The sequence below is a fragment of the Vitis vinifera genome, chromosome 17 (assembly GCF_030704535.1).
Source record: "Vitis vinifera cultivar Pinot Noir 40024 chromosome 17, ASM3070453v1".
Lineage (NCBI taxonomy): Eukaryota > Viridiplantae > Streptophyta > Magnoliopsida > Vitales > Vitaceae > Vitis > Vitis vinifera.
In genome coordinates this window covers 5239913-5257389 of record NC_081821.1, presented here as the reverse complement: position 1 = coordinate 5257389, position 17477 = coordinate 5239913, and the positions used below count along the sequence as shown (strand labels likewise).

General features: G+C 39.8%; 2 protein-coding genes across 2 annotated transcripts in view; one reads left to right on the top strand and one right to left on the bottom strand.

Annotated features, from left to right (window-relative positions):
• LOC100261003 (phenylalanine--tRNA ligase beta subunit, cytoplasmic) overlaps nt 1–16766 on the top strand; it is a 38184-nt gene extending 21418 nt beyond the window's left edge. Inside the window, exons 14-19 of the mRNA XM_002269715.5 lie at nt 1351–1485; nt 5775–5849; nt 7023–7130; nt 15499–15594; nt 15773–15856; nt 16313–16766. Of these exons, the coding sequence (XP_002269751.1) occupies nt 1351–1485; nt 5775–5849; nt 7023–7130; nt 15499–15594; nt 15773–15856; nt 16313–16381 (567 nt within the window). The 3' untranslated portion in view covers nt 16382–16766. The remainder of the gene's footprint in view (nt 1–1350; nt 1486–5774; nt 5850–7022; nt 7131–15498; nt 15595–15772; nt 15857–16312) is intronic.
• Nucleotides 10803–13923, bottom strand: LOC132252806 (uncharacterized). Its single transcript, XM_059734083.1, has 2 exons — nt 12763–13923; nt 10803–12708 (listed from the first exon to the last, which is right to left on the bottom strand). Exons 1-2 carry the CDS (start codon nt 13435–13437, stop codon nt 11632–11634), a joined length of 1752 nt encoding a protein of 583 aa, XP_059590066.1. The 5' UTR covers nt 13438–13923; the 3' UTR covers nt 10803–11631.
• Nucleotides 16767–17477: the final 711 nt, after the last annotated feature.

Genomic DNA, 17477 nt, shown 5'->3' with positions numbered 1-17477 from the left:
AAAGACCTAGAAATTTAATTTCACCTCTCAAACCATTTATAAACCTAGCAATAGTGACCTAATAATCCTTGTGAATGCCATGACATAAATTAGTTCCTCAAACTGGGCTAAGGTTTAATAGTTGATCTAATAAGTGATTTCTATGATAGTCTGGTAATTACTTCTTTGTTAACCTTAACTTTTTCTTTTCCAACATAATGATAGGGTCTTGACCTGAATAGTCAATGTCATACAAGACTGATTCCCAATAACGCTTAGCTGACCCATACCAATTTCATCCTAGTAAAACAAACATGTTTTTGAGATGCATTGCCCAGAGTGCAGATTGATGCATGGCTTTGAAATCTTTGATATTGCCTTCACCTATCCTACTTTGTATCTCTCATCATGGATATAACTAGATTGGTTGTTATGGTATTGTGGAGGTAAAGATCAACGTTGTCGATAATGGTATCTATCCTACAACTTCCGGTGCCCAAAGGTATTCCTGGAACCTTCATTGACAAATTGTGATCTGCACTCTCTACTATCTCCATTAATAAGCATGGAGACCAAAAGCTTCATTTTTATAAACATCATCATTCTCATTTAGGGCTCTATTATTGATTAGATATTTTTCTATTGATATCTTTCCTAGAGGTGTATTTAAGCGGAGAGGTGTCTAGTTATGATTGTGAGGTTTTGTACATTCCTTTGAAGGCCTATATGAGATTGTTCTATTTCAGGCCTTCAGTGACCTTTATGCTGGTGAAAACAAAGGTCCAGAAAAAAAATGGAAACTAGGACAGATTATGAAAAAAAAGGGGGGTATTGCTGAGATAAATGTGAATTACTTGAATTAATACTAAATTACTTCTAGGCTGAATGCATACAATAAGAACAAAAGCTCAAATAAAGGACTATGCATGACACTAAAAAATGGCATAAAATAACCTTCCCCCTTCCCCCCCCCCCCGCCCCCGCCTTAGCACATTACTTGTTAAGGCTACTTTAGATCAGGGAAAGTGTGAGGGAAGGAAAAAAGGAGAAAAATGAAATAAGATAGGGCCAAAATGTTTTCTTTTTAATCAATCTCCAACTTTATTCCTCTTTTATATAGACAGACACAAGAACACAGGTGTGCACGCACATGTATGTATGTATGCATATATATTTTTCTCTGGGTTGATAATAAAGTATCTTTACCATTGATATGACATTAAATTGAAACAAGGTAATGGATTGATGATTGTTCATGAGTCATGAACCACTTCTCGGAGAATAAGCCTCTTCTTCTTACTTTGCTGGAAAGGTATTTAAAATATTTTCTATGCTATTTTGTTTGGTTCAAATTTGCTTATTTCCTTGCAGATTGCAATGAATGGTTTTACAGAGATATTGACATGGATATTATGCTCTTACAAAGAAAATTTCTCCATGTTGAACCGTAAAGATGACAAATCAACAGCAGTGATAATTGGAAATCCTCGTTCTGCTGATTTTGAGGTTTGTTTATTCAATAACTGTTCTCAGTGGTGATGTGCTTACTTATACTCTCTAAAGAAGTATGTGTCTGCCACCATATCATGGAATATTAATCTCTTGTTTGGCTTTTTAATGCTTATTGAAATGGGTTTTCTTTCTTTCTTTTTTTTTCTTTATGGATGCGAGAGTGTTTTGTATTCAATTATTTCTTTTACTCCTTATTTTGCTTTTGCTCTTGCTTTGTGAGTATTTTTGAAGGAAGAGTTGATTCTTGACAAGAAACTGATGATGCTTCATCTATTATTGCCCAACTCCCAATGTCCTTCAAGTTTGAATTATATTGACAAATGTTTATAATCTCTTATTCATATCTTTTTATGCATATGTAGATAGAATATCATCTTATCTTTCATAGATGTGTTTTTTCTCTTTCTTTCTTGTCCTTTTTTATTTTGGTTTTTGGTAGGATATTTGTTTTATTCTGTGCTGTAACCTCCTTCATCCTCAATTCAATCCTTTGCCACTTGAGCTGCACGGCTAGGCCTCAAGGGCTTGTCTTCACAGACATATGGAATATCCAACTAGCTAAAGTTTTAATTTGAAGTGATATTTTAAATAAAACTATTTCTATTTTATTTTTTAATAGGCAAATAATGTTGAGATGAAGGGGTAGCTAAAATGAAGAGATTCATATGGCATATTCTTGTGATTTTCCTTAGAATGTTGTTAAAAGAAAACTTTTCTTAATGTAAGTCATTTTTTGACAAAAATTTGACAAAAATTCTGACAAAAAATCTTAAATTTTTATTTTTATTTTTATTTCATTTTTAAATATTGAATGAACTGGTCTCCCAATCAAGTTATTATTGTTTACTCTTTGATTACCAAAGGTGTTTAGCAGTCCATTATAGAACTGGCTTAGTGAGAACCCTAAACATGGTAGCTCGAGTGTTTGTGCCTCAGAGGTTTATGGACAGGCCCACCCACAGGTCAGATGAAATGATGCAAGGATTTTGATCATCACATATGAGAATCAACATGATGACAAAAATTCAGAAACAAAAATTTTTTATTTTTATTTTATATTTTAAATATTGAGTGAGACTGGTCCCTTAACCAAGTTATTATTATTTCATTTTGATTGTCCAAGAATGTTTAGGGGTTTGTTTTATAGAATGTTTTTAGACTAGCACTGGCAAGAACTTGACAACTGAACCACTTGAATCATCCATTCATTCTGGTTCTGTGTTCTTAGCCCTGTGTAATCCCTTACAAAATTTCCAATTTATACCCTGTAATTTATGTTAAATTTATATTTTATACCTTTCTATTGTAGAGTTCAGTTCTCGAGTTGTCTCAATTTTTATGAGGCATCAGCCTAGAAGAAAGTCAACCATAGACTACCTAAACCAATCGCAGATTGGTTCTGTTAGTTTGTTATGAGCCTGCACTGAAAAAAAATTGTAGCCCTAATGTGCACTACAACAGCTTCCTTTTTTTCATTGTTCTGGTTTGTGCTTATAATTTGATTACTGCAAGTGCATTTCTGGCTTCTTAACTTATTGATTTTCTTTGCATTATGTTGCTGTTTTGCGTTTTTCTAACTATAGCATGCAATATGCTACTCCTAGATGTTTGGTGCTTCTCCTTGTTGATGGTTTCTGTCACAGGCACCAACCCCTACTTGTATTTTATTGCTTCACTGAATAAGAATACAAGACACAGTTGTTAGCAAGACTCCCATAAGCACTGGTGAGTTCATGCTTTCTCTAGATCTCTCCCTAGATCCCTTTATGTGTCAAGGATGTTGTCCTTGACCCCCCTTTTATAGAGTGACCGCCACCCACTCCTTGTTAGACTAGGAGTACTCATCCTAGTTCTACTAGGACTCTTCCTAATAGGCTATGGTAGTAACCACTCCTACTTGGACTCTGAGTCCTACTCGAACTACAGTTACAATAGGAATAAGACTCTTACTCATGTTGGGCTTACAATTCCAGTACTTGGACTCTGAGTCCTACTCAGACTACAATTACAATTGTAATAGAAATAAGACTCCTACTCATGTTGGGCTTAAAATCCCACTTTGACTCCAACTCTTCATCCTGCTATCTTGTGTGCCTTCCAAGCTCTCTTTTGGTCCACACATCTGAGTCTCATCAGTGTCAGGGCAACATGCTCTTGCCTTCATCATGTTGCTGCTGTGTGCACCTATGTAAGCAACTCTTGTGCATGCCAAGCCCTTTTCTTGGTCTGCACATCTGAGTCTCTTCCTTGCCGAGGCAACCAATTGTCTCTATGCCCATGGCCTATGTCGTTGCGCCCATGGGTTGCATTGCATCATGGCTCCTTGCCCATGGCTGCGTGGGCAAGGGTCACTACCACTCCTTGTTCATGTCTGAAGCCCACACCTCTTCTTGTTGTTGCTATGCTACCATGCCATGTTCGGTCCTCTCTTGGTGCAAAGAGTCATGGCATTGCGCCCTCATGCATAGCATCTTACATCGTGTCTTGAGTTGGCTTCGCTATTGTTGCATATCCATGCTACATCCAAGCAACAGGCCATGGCATTGTGCCCATGACTCTTCAAGCTGCCTCACACAAGGTGTTGCACCCTTGTTTCCGTCGTTGGGAGGGGAGTCCGCATCATGTCCCGTGTCATTGCGGTCATGGGTTGCACACCAACATCTGTCATGGAGTCCATGTGTGGTGCCAACAAGGCTTGCCCAATGTGCCTTGCTCGTGTCGGAGGCCTTGCACCAAGGCCCCTTGGTGTGGCCATGCCCAAGCCACCATGCCTCACCTTGAGTTATCTACCCCTTTCTTAAAGAGCATTTTGGGTTGTTTTAGAAGTTTTTGGAGGAGATATCACCTATGCTTGAGGATGAATAATGGATTTATTTAATAATTAGGAAAATCTATTAATTTCTTAGAAACCCTCCTATTGCCCATGTGTGTGGTCCGTGCGTGCACGCAGCCTGCAATGTGTGTGGCCTGTGCGCACGCACGACATGCTGTGCATGCCCCCATGCTTGTATGCAGCTGTGCGCATGGCCCGTGTGTGCGCCCCATGTGCTTGACCTGTAGGTGCCCAAGTGCTGCAGCCCTTTTTGCCTATTTGATGCCACAAACCCTCTATCACCTTGTTTCTTTCCTCAGGGCTTGTCTCATGGGTGCAAGGTGCCCACCCATGAGACCCTTAGTGGCCTTAGTGTCTGGGTGAGGGAATGAGTGCTAACAGTTGTCTTGTTGGACAGTTTTTGGCATCAATACTCTCATAAAAATATGCCCTTCGTAGTTGCTTAAAAAATAATCATAAAAATTTGTTGTCTTTTCATTAAGGTTATGTTTGGTTCCCAGAAAATACCAAGGAAAGAAAAAAAATGTAAAGGAAAATGATTTTTTCATGTTTGGTTGTCCTATGAAAAATATCAAAGAAAATCAAATATAATTAAAACTAATTAAAAACTTATGTATTTTTAAATTATTTAATCTTTATATAGATGAGTTAAAATAAATAAAATGAGTTTGAAGTAACAAAAAAAATAATTTATCAATTTTTAATCTATTTTTTTTATTTTCCTTCACTTTTTCTTTCCTTCTACTTTTCCTTTGTATTTTCTTTCCCTTGCATTTTCTTTCCAATTTTCTGGGAACCAAGCCTAGCCTAAAGCTCTTATTATCATTAATTTTCCACCTTTGTTTTTTTGTTTTTTTGTGTGTGTGTGTGTGTGTGTGTGTTTGATAAAGTAGATTCACAAAGAGAACACATATAGCAATGCCCTATATCCGCATTTTGTGGGGTCTTTGCAACCAGATCAATTCATGTGTCTATAAATCATAGCTTTTACCTTACCAGTTATGTTTCCTACCCCTGACATGCCATTCCTTCTGAAATTTTTGTTAATGTCTGCTGCAAGTTTATATAATAGTCTCTTGACAATTAGACTGGAATTGAGTGTTAGTATGATCTTTCTTCCTGTATTTTTTATATTAAGCTTGATGCATTTGGATTACCGATTTAATCTACAAGCTTAAACTGTTAGGGAATAGACCAACCATGTATATAAAGCTTGCAAAGCTCTAACGCCCCACCTTATGAGCAACCTTCTTTAGGCTTGCTCATGAGTTCAATAAATGAGACAAAGAACCAAATGGTAAGGTTCAAACCCATGAACTTCCATAAAGCAAGGTGCTGATTCCAATTTAATAATAAAGTTTGTGTTGTTAGGTAATAAACCAATTGTGTATATCATATTGACTTAGGATAAAGTTCTAACACATGCTTTGAAAAACTTGCATTTCCACAGGTTGTCCGGACAAGTCTTATGCCAGGTGCATTAAAAACAGTTGCGCATAACAAAGACCACCCCAAGCCCATAAAGGTATGTCTTAGTTTTCAAACTGGCCATTGTTGTTTATTGTGGCATTTTGTGCTGTTTTCTATTCTTATAGGCATAGACACTTTATATGATATTGGGGGGAATAAGTGTAAAGCTGCAGGTTCCTTGAGTTACATGTGATAACTTTAGGAGTGGGATCAATATCCTGAGTTGTAATATGTTCTTTTTGTTGAGGCTCTTAATGTGCATATGGATGCACCAATGTACTTGTAATATACATTACATTGAAAAGAAAAATAAAATGTCAGTTCCTTTTAAAAGGAAATAATGATGTAACATGCCATATCTTGTACATGCAATCTTCCCTTATTCCATTGCTGGAATGGGCAGGTGCTATGTGCTTGAGCTCAGTTTTTGTAGGGCCATAGTATTATCTGTATTATTGCAAATAGTTATGATAGTTCTGATTAGTAGGGAGGCTAGAATAATATAGCACCCTTGTTATTAGTTAATAAGTGGCATCATCAGGGTCCTCTTTTGAGAAAAAAGGTGGCAGGTTGAGCTTGCCTCCTTTCCTAGGGAAGAATCTGTATTTCCCTTTCCCTTTATCGAATAGTGTTGTGAACTATTATCCATGCTTGCATCTATTTTTTGACAGTTTGGAAGACGAGGAATAGAATTACTTTTGAAGATAATGTGCTGTCCATCCAAAGACTGAAAACTTCTTTTCTTTACTTACTTTGGTTGGAGACTAAATTGTTTATAAAAGATGGTCGATCGACCATATTTGAGTTCATTGATTGGGTGGGTTCCCATTGAGGGAGGGGTTGTTTTTTGTATATCCTTGTGGATAATCTTTTGTTTCAGTTGTTAGGGGGTGAGTGTTCCCCTTTCTGTTCTGTACATCTTGGGTCGCTATTTTAGCGCCTTTTCATAATACGATACTTTTCCTTATAAAAAAAAAAAAATTATCCGTGCTTGCATCGATAAATTATTTTTGTCTGAACAGGTTGATTATTGTATGTTTGAGAATCTATACCATTATGCAGTTTTTTACATTTAAATTTGCATTGGTTCCTCGGACATGGAATATGCTTCTTTATACTCTTTATCTTGGTGAAGTCAGTTTGCCATAAATAAAATCGCAATATTCAACTTTAATTCACCATTAATTTTTCCATAAAATTCTTACTGATTTCTGGATTTTGGCTTTAGATATTTGAGGTTGGTGATATAGCGGTATTGGATGAGGCAAAAGATGTTGGTGCAACAAATCGTCGTCAACTTGCAGCTCTATATTGTGGTGCTAATTCTGGATTTGAGGTACAATATTATTGCCATACTTTAGTCTTCATGACTTAATAATTATTGTTATAAGTAGATTATCTATTGTAACTTCTCCTTGTGGAGTGCATCATAGTTTTATCATCCTGTTGGATAATTTGTTACTGGAAGTATGTATTATGAATTTTCAGATCCTATTGTTTTCTACTTGACTGTCTCATCTTAATTGAAGGGAAATCTTATCAAGGGGTAGTAGTACTGTTGATGCTTTGTGGATTGTATTGCTGATATGATGGTAAACATGATTGTCATAGAGGCAATCTTGGGGCAACTGAAGAAGTAAAAAACTAGGACAACAAAATGGGGAATAGGTGTAGGACTGGGACCTCTAGAAGTAGCACTGTTATGTGACCAGTGAGGGACTGTTGACTGTGATCGTCAAGCTTTCATGTTATTTTATTTTTACTTTTATTTATTTACATTTAAGATTGGAGGGTTTTTGTCACTGTATACAGCCACGTTTGTTTATTACATGTTTCCAGATTATCAGGGGGGATAAACCTGAAATTTTAAGTTTGAACAAGTAGTTGGTGTGAATATTCCTTTTTGTTTTTTCCCCTCTGCTTCCCTTCTGATAAGAAATGTTGTTATTGCAACAAACGACAGGATGACCCTACTAAGTGGAAAAACACCAGAAGAGAATCCTGCCCCCAGCTCCTTTTCTGTTTTTTCGTCTGTAAATTCAATGATAGGGTACTTTTTTTTTTTTTTTGATAGATAAACAATCAAATATATTAGAAAAGGCTAAAAAAGCCGCATGTATACAGGGGGTATACTGAACAGCCCCAAAAGAGGCTGGAAAAACAACAAAAAAAGGGTAACAGCCTCACCCACCCTCAAGTGGTCCCAAGCCACTCCAAAAAGCCTAACAGTGAGTAGGTTTTCTCACCAATGTACACCTTAGCCTAACTCCACAAGTTACATACAAAAGAATACTTGAATTTCTGAATATCTAAAGACCCTCCCCTGAACACTATCCTATTCCTTTCCTTCCAAACCGTCCAAAAAATGCACAGCGGTATGGACTTCCATATTTTTTTCCTTTTTTTCCCCACAAAAGAACCCCTCCAGCTAAGAAGCACCTCTATAACCGACTCTGGGAACACCCATTGAACTCCAAAAATGACAAGGGTAATCTCCCAAATAGTTTTAACCACTGTACAATGTAAGAGAATATGATTCGCATTTTCCTCTTCGCAGCCGCATAAATAACACCGATTAGGGAGTTGCCATCCCCTTTTTTGAAGCTTATCCAAAGTGAGGATCTTCCCCCACGCTGCCTCCCAAGCAAAAAAAGACACTTTTGTTGGAACCTTATCCATCCAAATGCATCTATTCGGAAAAGCACCAATTGAGTAGCCGCTCAAACTTTTGTAGGCCCCCTTGGCCCCAAAGACGCCGTTGCCTTCCCGCTTCCATCTCACTGAGTCCTCCTCCTGAGAAATCCTGAAATCCTTCAGAAGATTCAGCATTTCTCCTATCTGATCTATCTCCCAATCATTGAAATCTCTAGCCAGACTGATATTCCAACCTCCTTGACCCAGACTAGAATCCTGCACTTCGCAAACTTTGGCATTCTTATGACCTGCCAAAGTAAACAACTGAGGAAAAGAATGAGAAAGCGCCTCATTGCCACACCACTTATCCATCCAAAACAAAACTCTATTCCCCTTCCCAACCTTAAGGTCCATGCTCTCCCAACACCAATCCGCCTCCTTCATTATCTCCTTCCACAACCCCACCCCATAAGGCCCACAAACTTCCTTAGTCCTCCACCCACATCCCTCTTGACCATATTTCACCCCTATCGCCTTTTTCCATAGATTATCCTTCTCATAGGCATATCTCCAAACCCATTTGCCCAACAATGTTTTGTTCAACAAATCTATCTTTCGTATGCCTAATCCCCCCTCCTCCTTAGGGCTGCAAACCACTTGCCAATTAATCAAATGAACTTTCCCCTCCACACTTCCTCCCCCCCACAAGAAATCTCTTTGGATTTTTTCAATCCTTTTTGCCACAGCCTTAGGAATGCGAATAAGTGAAAGGAGGTAGATGGGTATGCTGGCCAAAGTGCTCTTAATAAGAGTAATTCTACCCCCCTTCGAGATATATTGCCTTTTCCACTGGGCAAGTCTTCTTCTCATTCTCTCTTCCACCCCATCCCAAGAAGAAGAGGTTTTATGATTGGCTCCAAGGGGCAGCCCCAAATAAACAGTGGGTAAAGCCCCCAATTTACAACCTAGCTCAGCCGCCAACTCCTCCATCTCATCCACTTCCCCCACCGGAATAAGGACACTCTTAGCCAGATTAATTCTCAAGCCGGAGGCAGCCTCAAACCACGCCAAAATCCAGCTTAGATTGGACAGTTGCTCTCTTCTAGCTTTGCAGAAAATTAGAGTGTCGTCAGCAAAGAGGAGGTGCGAAACAGTCAGCTCTTCCCCCTCTCTCCCCCGCATCCTACAGCCTGAAATAAAGCCCCCTTCACCAGCCCGTCTAATCATGGTGCTAAGCACTTCCATACCCAATACAAAAAGATAAGGAGAGAGGGGGTCTCCTTGCCGCAACCCCTTTGAATTCGAGAAGAAGCCAGCTGGAACCCCATTGATTAATATAGAGAATTTGGCGGTAGAAATACACCACCTCATCCAATCCATCCACCGAGACCCAAACCCCATCTTCCGAAGCACCTTCATAAGGAAGTTCCAATTGATACTATCATAAGCTTTTTCGATGTCCAACTTACATATCAACCCTTTCTCTTTTCTTTTATACCAATAATCAATCACCTCATTAGCTACTAGAGAAGCATCCAAAATCTGTCTCCCTCTCACAAAGGCATTTTGGTCGACTGAGACCACCCTATCCAGCACTTTCTTTAGCCTATTTGCTAGGACTTTGGCTAAAAGTTTATACAAACTCCCAAGCAAACTGATTGGCCTAAAGTCCCCCAAGTCATCAGCTCCTCCTTTCTTGGGAATAAGGACCAAGAAGGTGGTATTAAGAGACTTGGCAAAGGATCCATACTCAAAGAATTCCTTAAACAAGTCCATCGCCTCCTCCTTCACCAAATCCCAGCAATCTTGCCAAAAGGCCACTGTGAACCCATCCGGGCCTGGAGCTTTGTCTCCCCTCATCTCCATTAGTGCAAAATGAATTTCCTCCTCAGAGAAAGGCACCTCCAAATTTTCAGCTTCCCGGGAATTAAGATGTTTGAGCTGTAGGCCCTCAATATCCGCTCTCCACTTCGGCTCTTCTGAGAGTAACTTTTGAAAAGCATTCACTATCCCCTCCCTCATCTCTTGATCCTCGGTCAGCATCTCCCCATTAATTGTAATCCTGTCCAAAGAATTATTCCTGCGATGGGCATTGGCCATACGATGAAAATAACCGGTATTCCTATCCCCTTCCTTTAGCCACAGCTCCCTAGATTTCTGCCTCCAATGAATTTCCTCCATTAGCACCCATTTATGAAATGCATCCTTGGCTTCTTTTTTCTGCTTAGCTTCAGCTATGGACAGACTCCTCTCACTTTCCACTCCATCCCAGTACTCCAACTGCTGAAGTGCAGAATTTTTATTGACTTCCACCCTTCCAAACACCTCCTTATTCCAAACTTTAATATTTTGTTTCACAACCTTCATCTTGTAGGCCAATCTGAAGTTGGCCCTACCTCTTGCCTCAATCCCTTGCCACCACCCCCGGAGAAGACCCTTAAAGTCGTCCACTTTCAGCCACATATTCTCGAATCTAAACGGAGTTGGGCCCCTCCTTAACCCCCCACCCATCAATAAAATAGGAAAGTGGTCGGAAGTGGGTCTATGCATTCTGCATTGGGCTACCCCACTGAACATATCTAGCCACTGCTGAGTCACCAAAAACCTATCTAGTCTTGCCCAGGCTTGGTTATTCCTTCCCCCACTCCAAGTGGCAATGCCCCCTTGCATAGGAAGATCAATGAGCTCTAAGTCATCCACAGTTTAGGCAAAACTTCTCATGGCCCCCGACAACCTTCCCTGTCTACTCCTTTCACTCTGGGACAAGATGACATTGAAATCCCCCCCTAAACACCATGGCTCTTCCCACAAGCCTCTAATCGCCCTTAGCTCTTCCCACAGACAATCCCTGTCTTCTTTGGGGAAAGGACCATACACCCCAGTAAATATCCATGTCATCCCATTTTCCACATTCCTAATCCTACACGAAACTGAGAATTTCCCCACCTCCGTCTCCATCACCTCCAGAGACCTCTTATCCCAACACACCAGAATCCCTCCCGCAGTGCCCAGAGCATCTAAAGCCTCCCAATTAGCCCACCTACCAGAACCCAAGCTTCTCACCACGCCCTCCGACAATGTCTGTATTTTGGTCTCCTGAAGACAAAAAAGATCCACCCTCTGACTTCTGATCACTGCCTTAATGACTCTTCTTTTGGCGCTGTCATTGGCCCCACGGACATTCCAACTCAGTATTCGTAGCTTCATTTAAATTCCATAATTTGGCACCCCCTTACTTGCCCCCCAACATTTTGCTTCTTCCCCCCTTCATAGTTAATGGAGCACTCTAATCTTTTCAACTCCCTCTCAAATTTGGTTTTCTCCAGAATGTTCTTGCTATGAACTCTTTCCCTTCTCTTCCGAATTTTAACCAGAAATTCCATAATGTCCTTCTCCAATCCTTCTGTCGAAAACCCCAGGAAATTACTGAACTTGGCCAAATCGCTGTTCTCCCAGCTAAGCTCCCCCCCTGCCTTATTTACTCGTGGCACTATTTGATCAGAGCCCAAATCCTTTCCAATATCAACAGTGCTGCTTTTGCTAACCTCCACCAAATCCCAACATTCTCCAGCTTCTCTCAAGGGGGACTCCAATCCCATGATCATTTGGAGCGGATTTTCATCCTCATCACGCTTCTTTCTAGGCCCAGAAAGGTCGCAAAACTCCCCCACTGGAGTCCGACCAAAAAGAAAAGAAGGGGAAAGAGGAGGCTCAGAGATTAAGCAATCGGGCTGAACGTACCTCTTCGCTTCCTCTATAAGGGCGAGATCAGTCTTCGTTTGCTCTGTGTGGAAGGACTCTGCCTCTCTCAGCCTCCGCAGCCCATCCTTTTCCCAAAACAGAGAACATTCATAGAGTGGGCTTCCCGCGCTTGGGCCGCAGCTTTGGGCCTCAACAAGATGGTCACTTGGCTCCCTCATTGGCCTTTGACCATCTGCTACCAGACCTATGTCCACCGTGGGCTTCCAGGCCTTAATCCGTCTGGAGTCCACCTTCGCCTTTTGCCCAAAAGAGACCACAGAGGAAGAAGATGGGCTTAAACCCTCCGACCCACGAGGCTTCACCACAAAGCCCATCTCTGCAGGCCCACTCTGCATCATCCCCACTCCCTTGGGCCTTAGTTGCAGCGCACCCAACCCACGCGAGCACTCCGTGGACCGCCCCGACCCAGGAGTCAATCTTCGCGTCCCATCCACAGTCTGCAACTGCTCCTCGAGCCTCGAGCCTCCCTCGGCCTCCCTCACGCGCTTGCCCTCGCGTGGCTGGAACTCACCCTCAACCTCTCCATCTGCTCCGACACCCTCAACCTCTTCATCTGCTCCGACACCCTCAACCTCTTCATCTGCTCCGATGGGTTTACCTTTCTCGACGGTCGACGTCACTCGCATCGTCGGCCTCGTCTCCCACCACAGAGAAAGGGAATAGCACAGATTCTCAACCCATATTTCCACCATTTTAGGGATTTTCCCTCCATTTATCCTTACCCGAATTCTAGCCCACTGTAGCTCCTCCTTCCTCTCCGTTTTCTCATCTATATCCACAAAACCCCCACACCCCTCTCCTATCTTGCTCAGAATGTCTCGACTCCATAGAGAAATGGGAAGACCCACAATCCTTACCCAGGCCTCTCCTTCTTTCTCTTCCTCCGACAAACATCCCATCCTTTGGCTCCATTTTTCCAGTCGTATGACGAAGCCACCGACCTCTATTTCCCCATCTGCTAGGGCTTTCTCGGCTTCTTTTACCATCTCAAATTCCAATAATACCTTTCCGTCGTTCAATTTGGCCAAGCCTAAATTGCCCTTTAGCCCCCACACTTTGGACATTTGGGTCCCCCAGCTCCTTAAATCTTCCCCCTCTCCGCGCCTTGGGATCCAGCAACCGACAAGGCACTGGTTCAGCTTCTCCAAATTCGCACTTATAGCTCCGTTATCCACTTTCACCCTAACCACCTCGTCTCCGGTGCTGCCTTTTTGCTTGACCACCTCCGCAAAGGGTTTTCCCAACATGGGTATCCAAAATTTGTCCTTGTCCTCGTCTCGCTTGCCCGCCTGGACTAGACTCCATCTCACGCAGCGCCTCCGCCAAGAGGACCCAACCTCCTTTTGCTCCTCTGCCTTTGGGGACAAAGATACTGAACCTGTTCTTTGCCCTATCAATAACCCCCAATCAAAGGAAACATCCCCCCTTATTTTCGCCTCGCACTAAGGAGAAAAATCTCCCCTTCTCTTGCCAGCGTTTCTCCCAATAGCCAGTTCTCATGTCCTTTGAACAAGAGACCAGGCCTTCAATGAGCGGCCCTAAACTTGCCGGCCCCAACTTGATCCAAGAGGAAACATCTCCCTTTCTTTCCACTATAAAGATTTGCATCCTGCCCTTCTTCTTCTCTGTCTCGACCAGAAAAGTCTTGGATTCTATCCCAAAACTCCTTTTCCTACCCCCTGACTGGAGATGAGTCGCTGAGTCCCCATTCGCACCTTGGGACCAGCTTTCTTCTCCATCTTTCTCACACACTCTATCACTAGGTCTTTCTCTCTCTTCCATAGCTTAGAAACAAGACATTGAAATTGCTTCACCAGCAAACTTGTAGCAGTCACTGATCTTTAAGATGGGAGATTTGTGAAACACTCGTGTGTTCCTTTTGGTCTTCACCAGCTGTATGTTTCTGCTCTTTTCGTGACCCAGAAACTTCCACCAACAAAGCAATTTTATTGAAATCTACCTTTGTATCAACTTTCTCCCATTTCTTCAGATTGCTCAGCTCAGCTCCTGAGGTTGCCTCTTAGGTGCAAGAAGATCCCATCCATATCTCTTCTTCAGTCCATCAAATACCAACCCATTCCACCAATAACGGATGATTACAGACTTGAAAGCCCACAAATTTAGTAAGATTTTTACTTAGGGCTGTCCACTAAGTACAAAAAACACCACCAAACTTTGAAACTGAAGATGGATTGCAGCTGAATTTGTCAAGTAAAAAAAAGTAATGATAGGGTACTTAGTATAGGGAACCTTGTTAATTATCTATCTAATGATATAAGCATGTCTTCATGAGCAGACTCTTTTGTTATTTCCTGATCTAATAATTAATTGGAGGAATCCCTCTCATTTTTCTTCTGTGCGATCCTAGTGAAGTTAGCTTTGCAATGCCTTCTAGATTGCTATGCAAGTCCATGTGGATGGTATTACTTTATTTAAATTACCATTCATTCATAATATTCATTGATCCTTCCATTATTTACCAAAGCTGGGATCCACTAAGAACTACTATCAAAATTGATACCATTTCTTATTACTAAAAAAATCATATAAACTGATCCTGAACAACTTGTAATTCTATTTGAGTCTTGGGAAAAAGAAAGGAAAATGTGAAAATAGCTTGGGAAGATTTTGATTTTAAGGCTTTTTTTTAAAACATTTTCTTTCTTCCTCTACTTTCTAAGATCCAAATGGATCCTTACCATTGTCCTTTTACTTTCTCACTGCTGACAAGGGTTTGTAAGAAGTTACTGTAAATCCTTTGATCAGATACTGTAGGGCTGGTTAATGTAGTATAAATGGTTCAATTGGATTATGTTGGTGGAACTGTTTCCCCATAGCATCTGAAGATATTGTATGCTGAAATTTTATTTTATTTATTTGTTTTTGTGCATTGAAGATTTGATATATAGCATGATATTTCCAGTTTTTTATTTTTATTTTTTAAAATACTGGACTAGACAGTTTTTGTATTTTAATTTTTAGATTTCTTTACAAACGATCTATATATATATATATCTTGATTGATCTTAATTTTGTGTTTTGTGAACCAACCCTTTAAACATAATTTAATTTTGTAGCTAGTTTTTCTGTAATTATTTTAACAATGCTGTGCCTAGTGAAAATGGAGCTTCCTTCACATGAGAAAAGAATGTTTTACAGTATATTGTGTGTTTATATATTTTTCATGCATTCACTTCATTACTGTGTCTTATACAACAGTTATTTTTTCATTCAACTTGAGTATGTATCCCTCTAGCATTCTCATCTGGTGATTTGACTTTCTTAACCCTCCAACTCTTTGTTTGCAGCTAATTCACTGCCTTGTCGACAGAATTATGGAAATTATTGGATGTCCTTTTGTTGCAGTTGGAGACGATACTGGGTACTACATAAAGCTTTCAAATGTAAAGCACCTTTTGTCCCCTTACTTTTTGCCCGTCTGTCTTTTAGTTGTTTTGGGTTGTGGGGGGGTGGGTGGGGGGGTTGGGTTTGTGGAAAATTTTGGTCATTTGTTTTATCCTGCCATCTTTTTAGCTTCATATGAAGTATTTTGCTCATGGTCTTACTTGGTATCTATTGCAGGAACCCGAGTTTCTTCCAGGTCGACAAGCTAGCATCATTTACAGAGGGAAGCACATAGGCACCTTTGGCATTGTGCACCCAGAGGTATGTAAAATGTTAATATGGTTATGCTTAACGACTTGCTGATATGAATCGATTCCTGCAGTATTTTTTACAACCCTTTTGCTTCATAATACCAGTTAATGGAACAACATGCTTCATCCATTCTGGCTATAACCAAGTTTTTAAAATCCTTATCATTGGGTAAATGCAAGCCGTGGGGAATTTAGTCAGTATTTTTGAGTCACATTTTTGGTTGACAGTGGGCACAGTTTTTGTATTATAACTGGAGTTGTTTTCATTATAATATTTATGTCTATCTGATGTTCGACTGTGATAGAATGCTTTGATTGCTTGAATAGTTGAATTACCTTTTAGTCACATAAAATTTTTTGTTACATCTCTGAGATCTTTGTAGGCTTAAATTTTTAGTAACATCATTGTTATATAGAATGGGAATCGTGTTTTAACATCATCGTGTTTCTTGTATGTGGTTTTCAGATCCTGAACAACTTCGACATTTCAGATCCATGCTCCTTTCTGGAACTCAACATGGAGAGCTTTTTGTAGGATGGCACAGCTATATTGGCATTGGGTGCTAAAAGCCAACTGATCCAGCAGCCCGCTGCTGGGGAGGTAAATTATATGCTTATATTTGTAAGCAGTGACCCATCTAACCGAAAGGGAGGCAAATCATTTGTTTCTGTCGTGGACTCTTAATTTTTCTGATAGGCAAATTTGTGGTCTATATTTTAACTACAATTTTGTTAATCATTGGATTAAAGTGGTGAGTGTTTCTTCCCACTTTGGTCATCTTCAGCTGTAGGTTGTTAGTTTGTCATTGCAATTTAGCTGGGCAATACTTATGCCACTTTGAAGGAATATAGAAATTATCCGAAGTTGTAATATGGTTTCAATAAAACTGGTTGAAAGAAAAATGACCAAGTTCACAAAATATTGGCCCTTATGGGGATAAAAATTGTGAATTATGGGGTTGGTGTAAACTTTAAAGTTCTGAAGAAGGGTTAAGGAGAAAAATAAGTTGGCATTGAATTTAAGGATTTTAAAAAGCTAACTTATTATAGTTTGTTTATATATATGTTCAATTCCACAAGAAAAATTTTAATCTGAAATTTAAGGTGGTTTTTGGATATATTTTCTATTTTTTAAATATTTTTTTTTATATAAAATATAATAACTCAAAAAAAAAATAGAAATTTACATTGGGTTTTGTTGGAAACCATTTTTTTTTTCAAAATTTTTTCTTAAATTAAAAATTTTAAATTATGACATTATTTAAAGCCAAACACAGGAAATTTCTCCAAACATCACCCAAATGAATAATTTTGATTTTTCCTTAAATTGAAGCAATAAATTTCAATAAGGTCAAAAAATAAAGCTTAAATTGATTCGGTTCCATTAGACTTTGAGTTTTTTTTTTAATTAATTAATTTATTTATTTATTTTTGTCAATCTTCACATTGTTTTCATAAATAGATAATATTCATGAATTTCAAACATTATTTTATACAAATATTTAGATGATTTTTGTTAAATATGCAAAATTCGAACCCACCATCCACCATTTTCCCAAGCGTCTTGGCACTCCGATTGGTACAATTGGAGTCTCATCATCATCATCGCCATCTTCTTGGTGATTCTATCT

Excerpts from the sequence above, each read along its gene's own strand:
- LOC132252806 (XM_059734083.1), bottom strand. The coding sequence starts at position 13,437 with ATGTTGGGAAAACCCTTTGCGGAGGTGGTCAAGCAAAAAGGCAGCACC. Across the intron at positions 12,709-12,762 it reads CCATCGGAGCAGATGAAGAG|GTTGAGGGTGAGTTCCAGCC; the intron begins GTTGAGGGTGTC and ends GCAGATGGAGAG.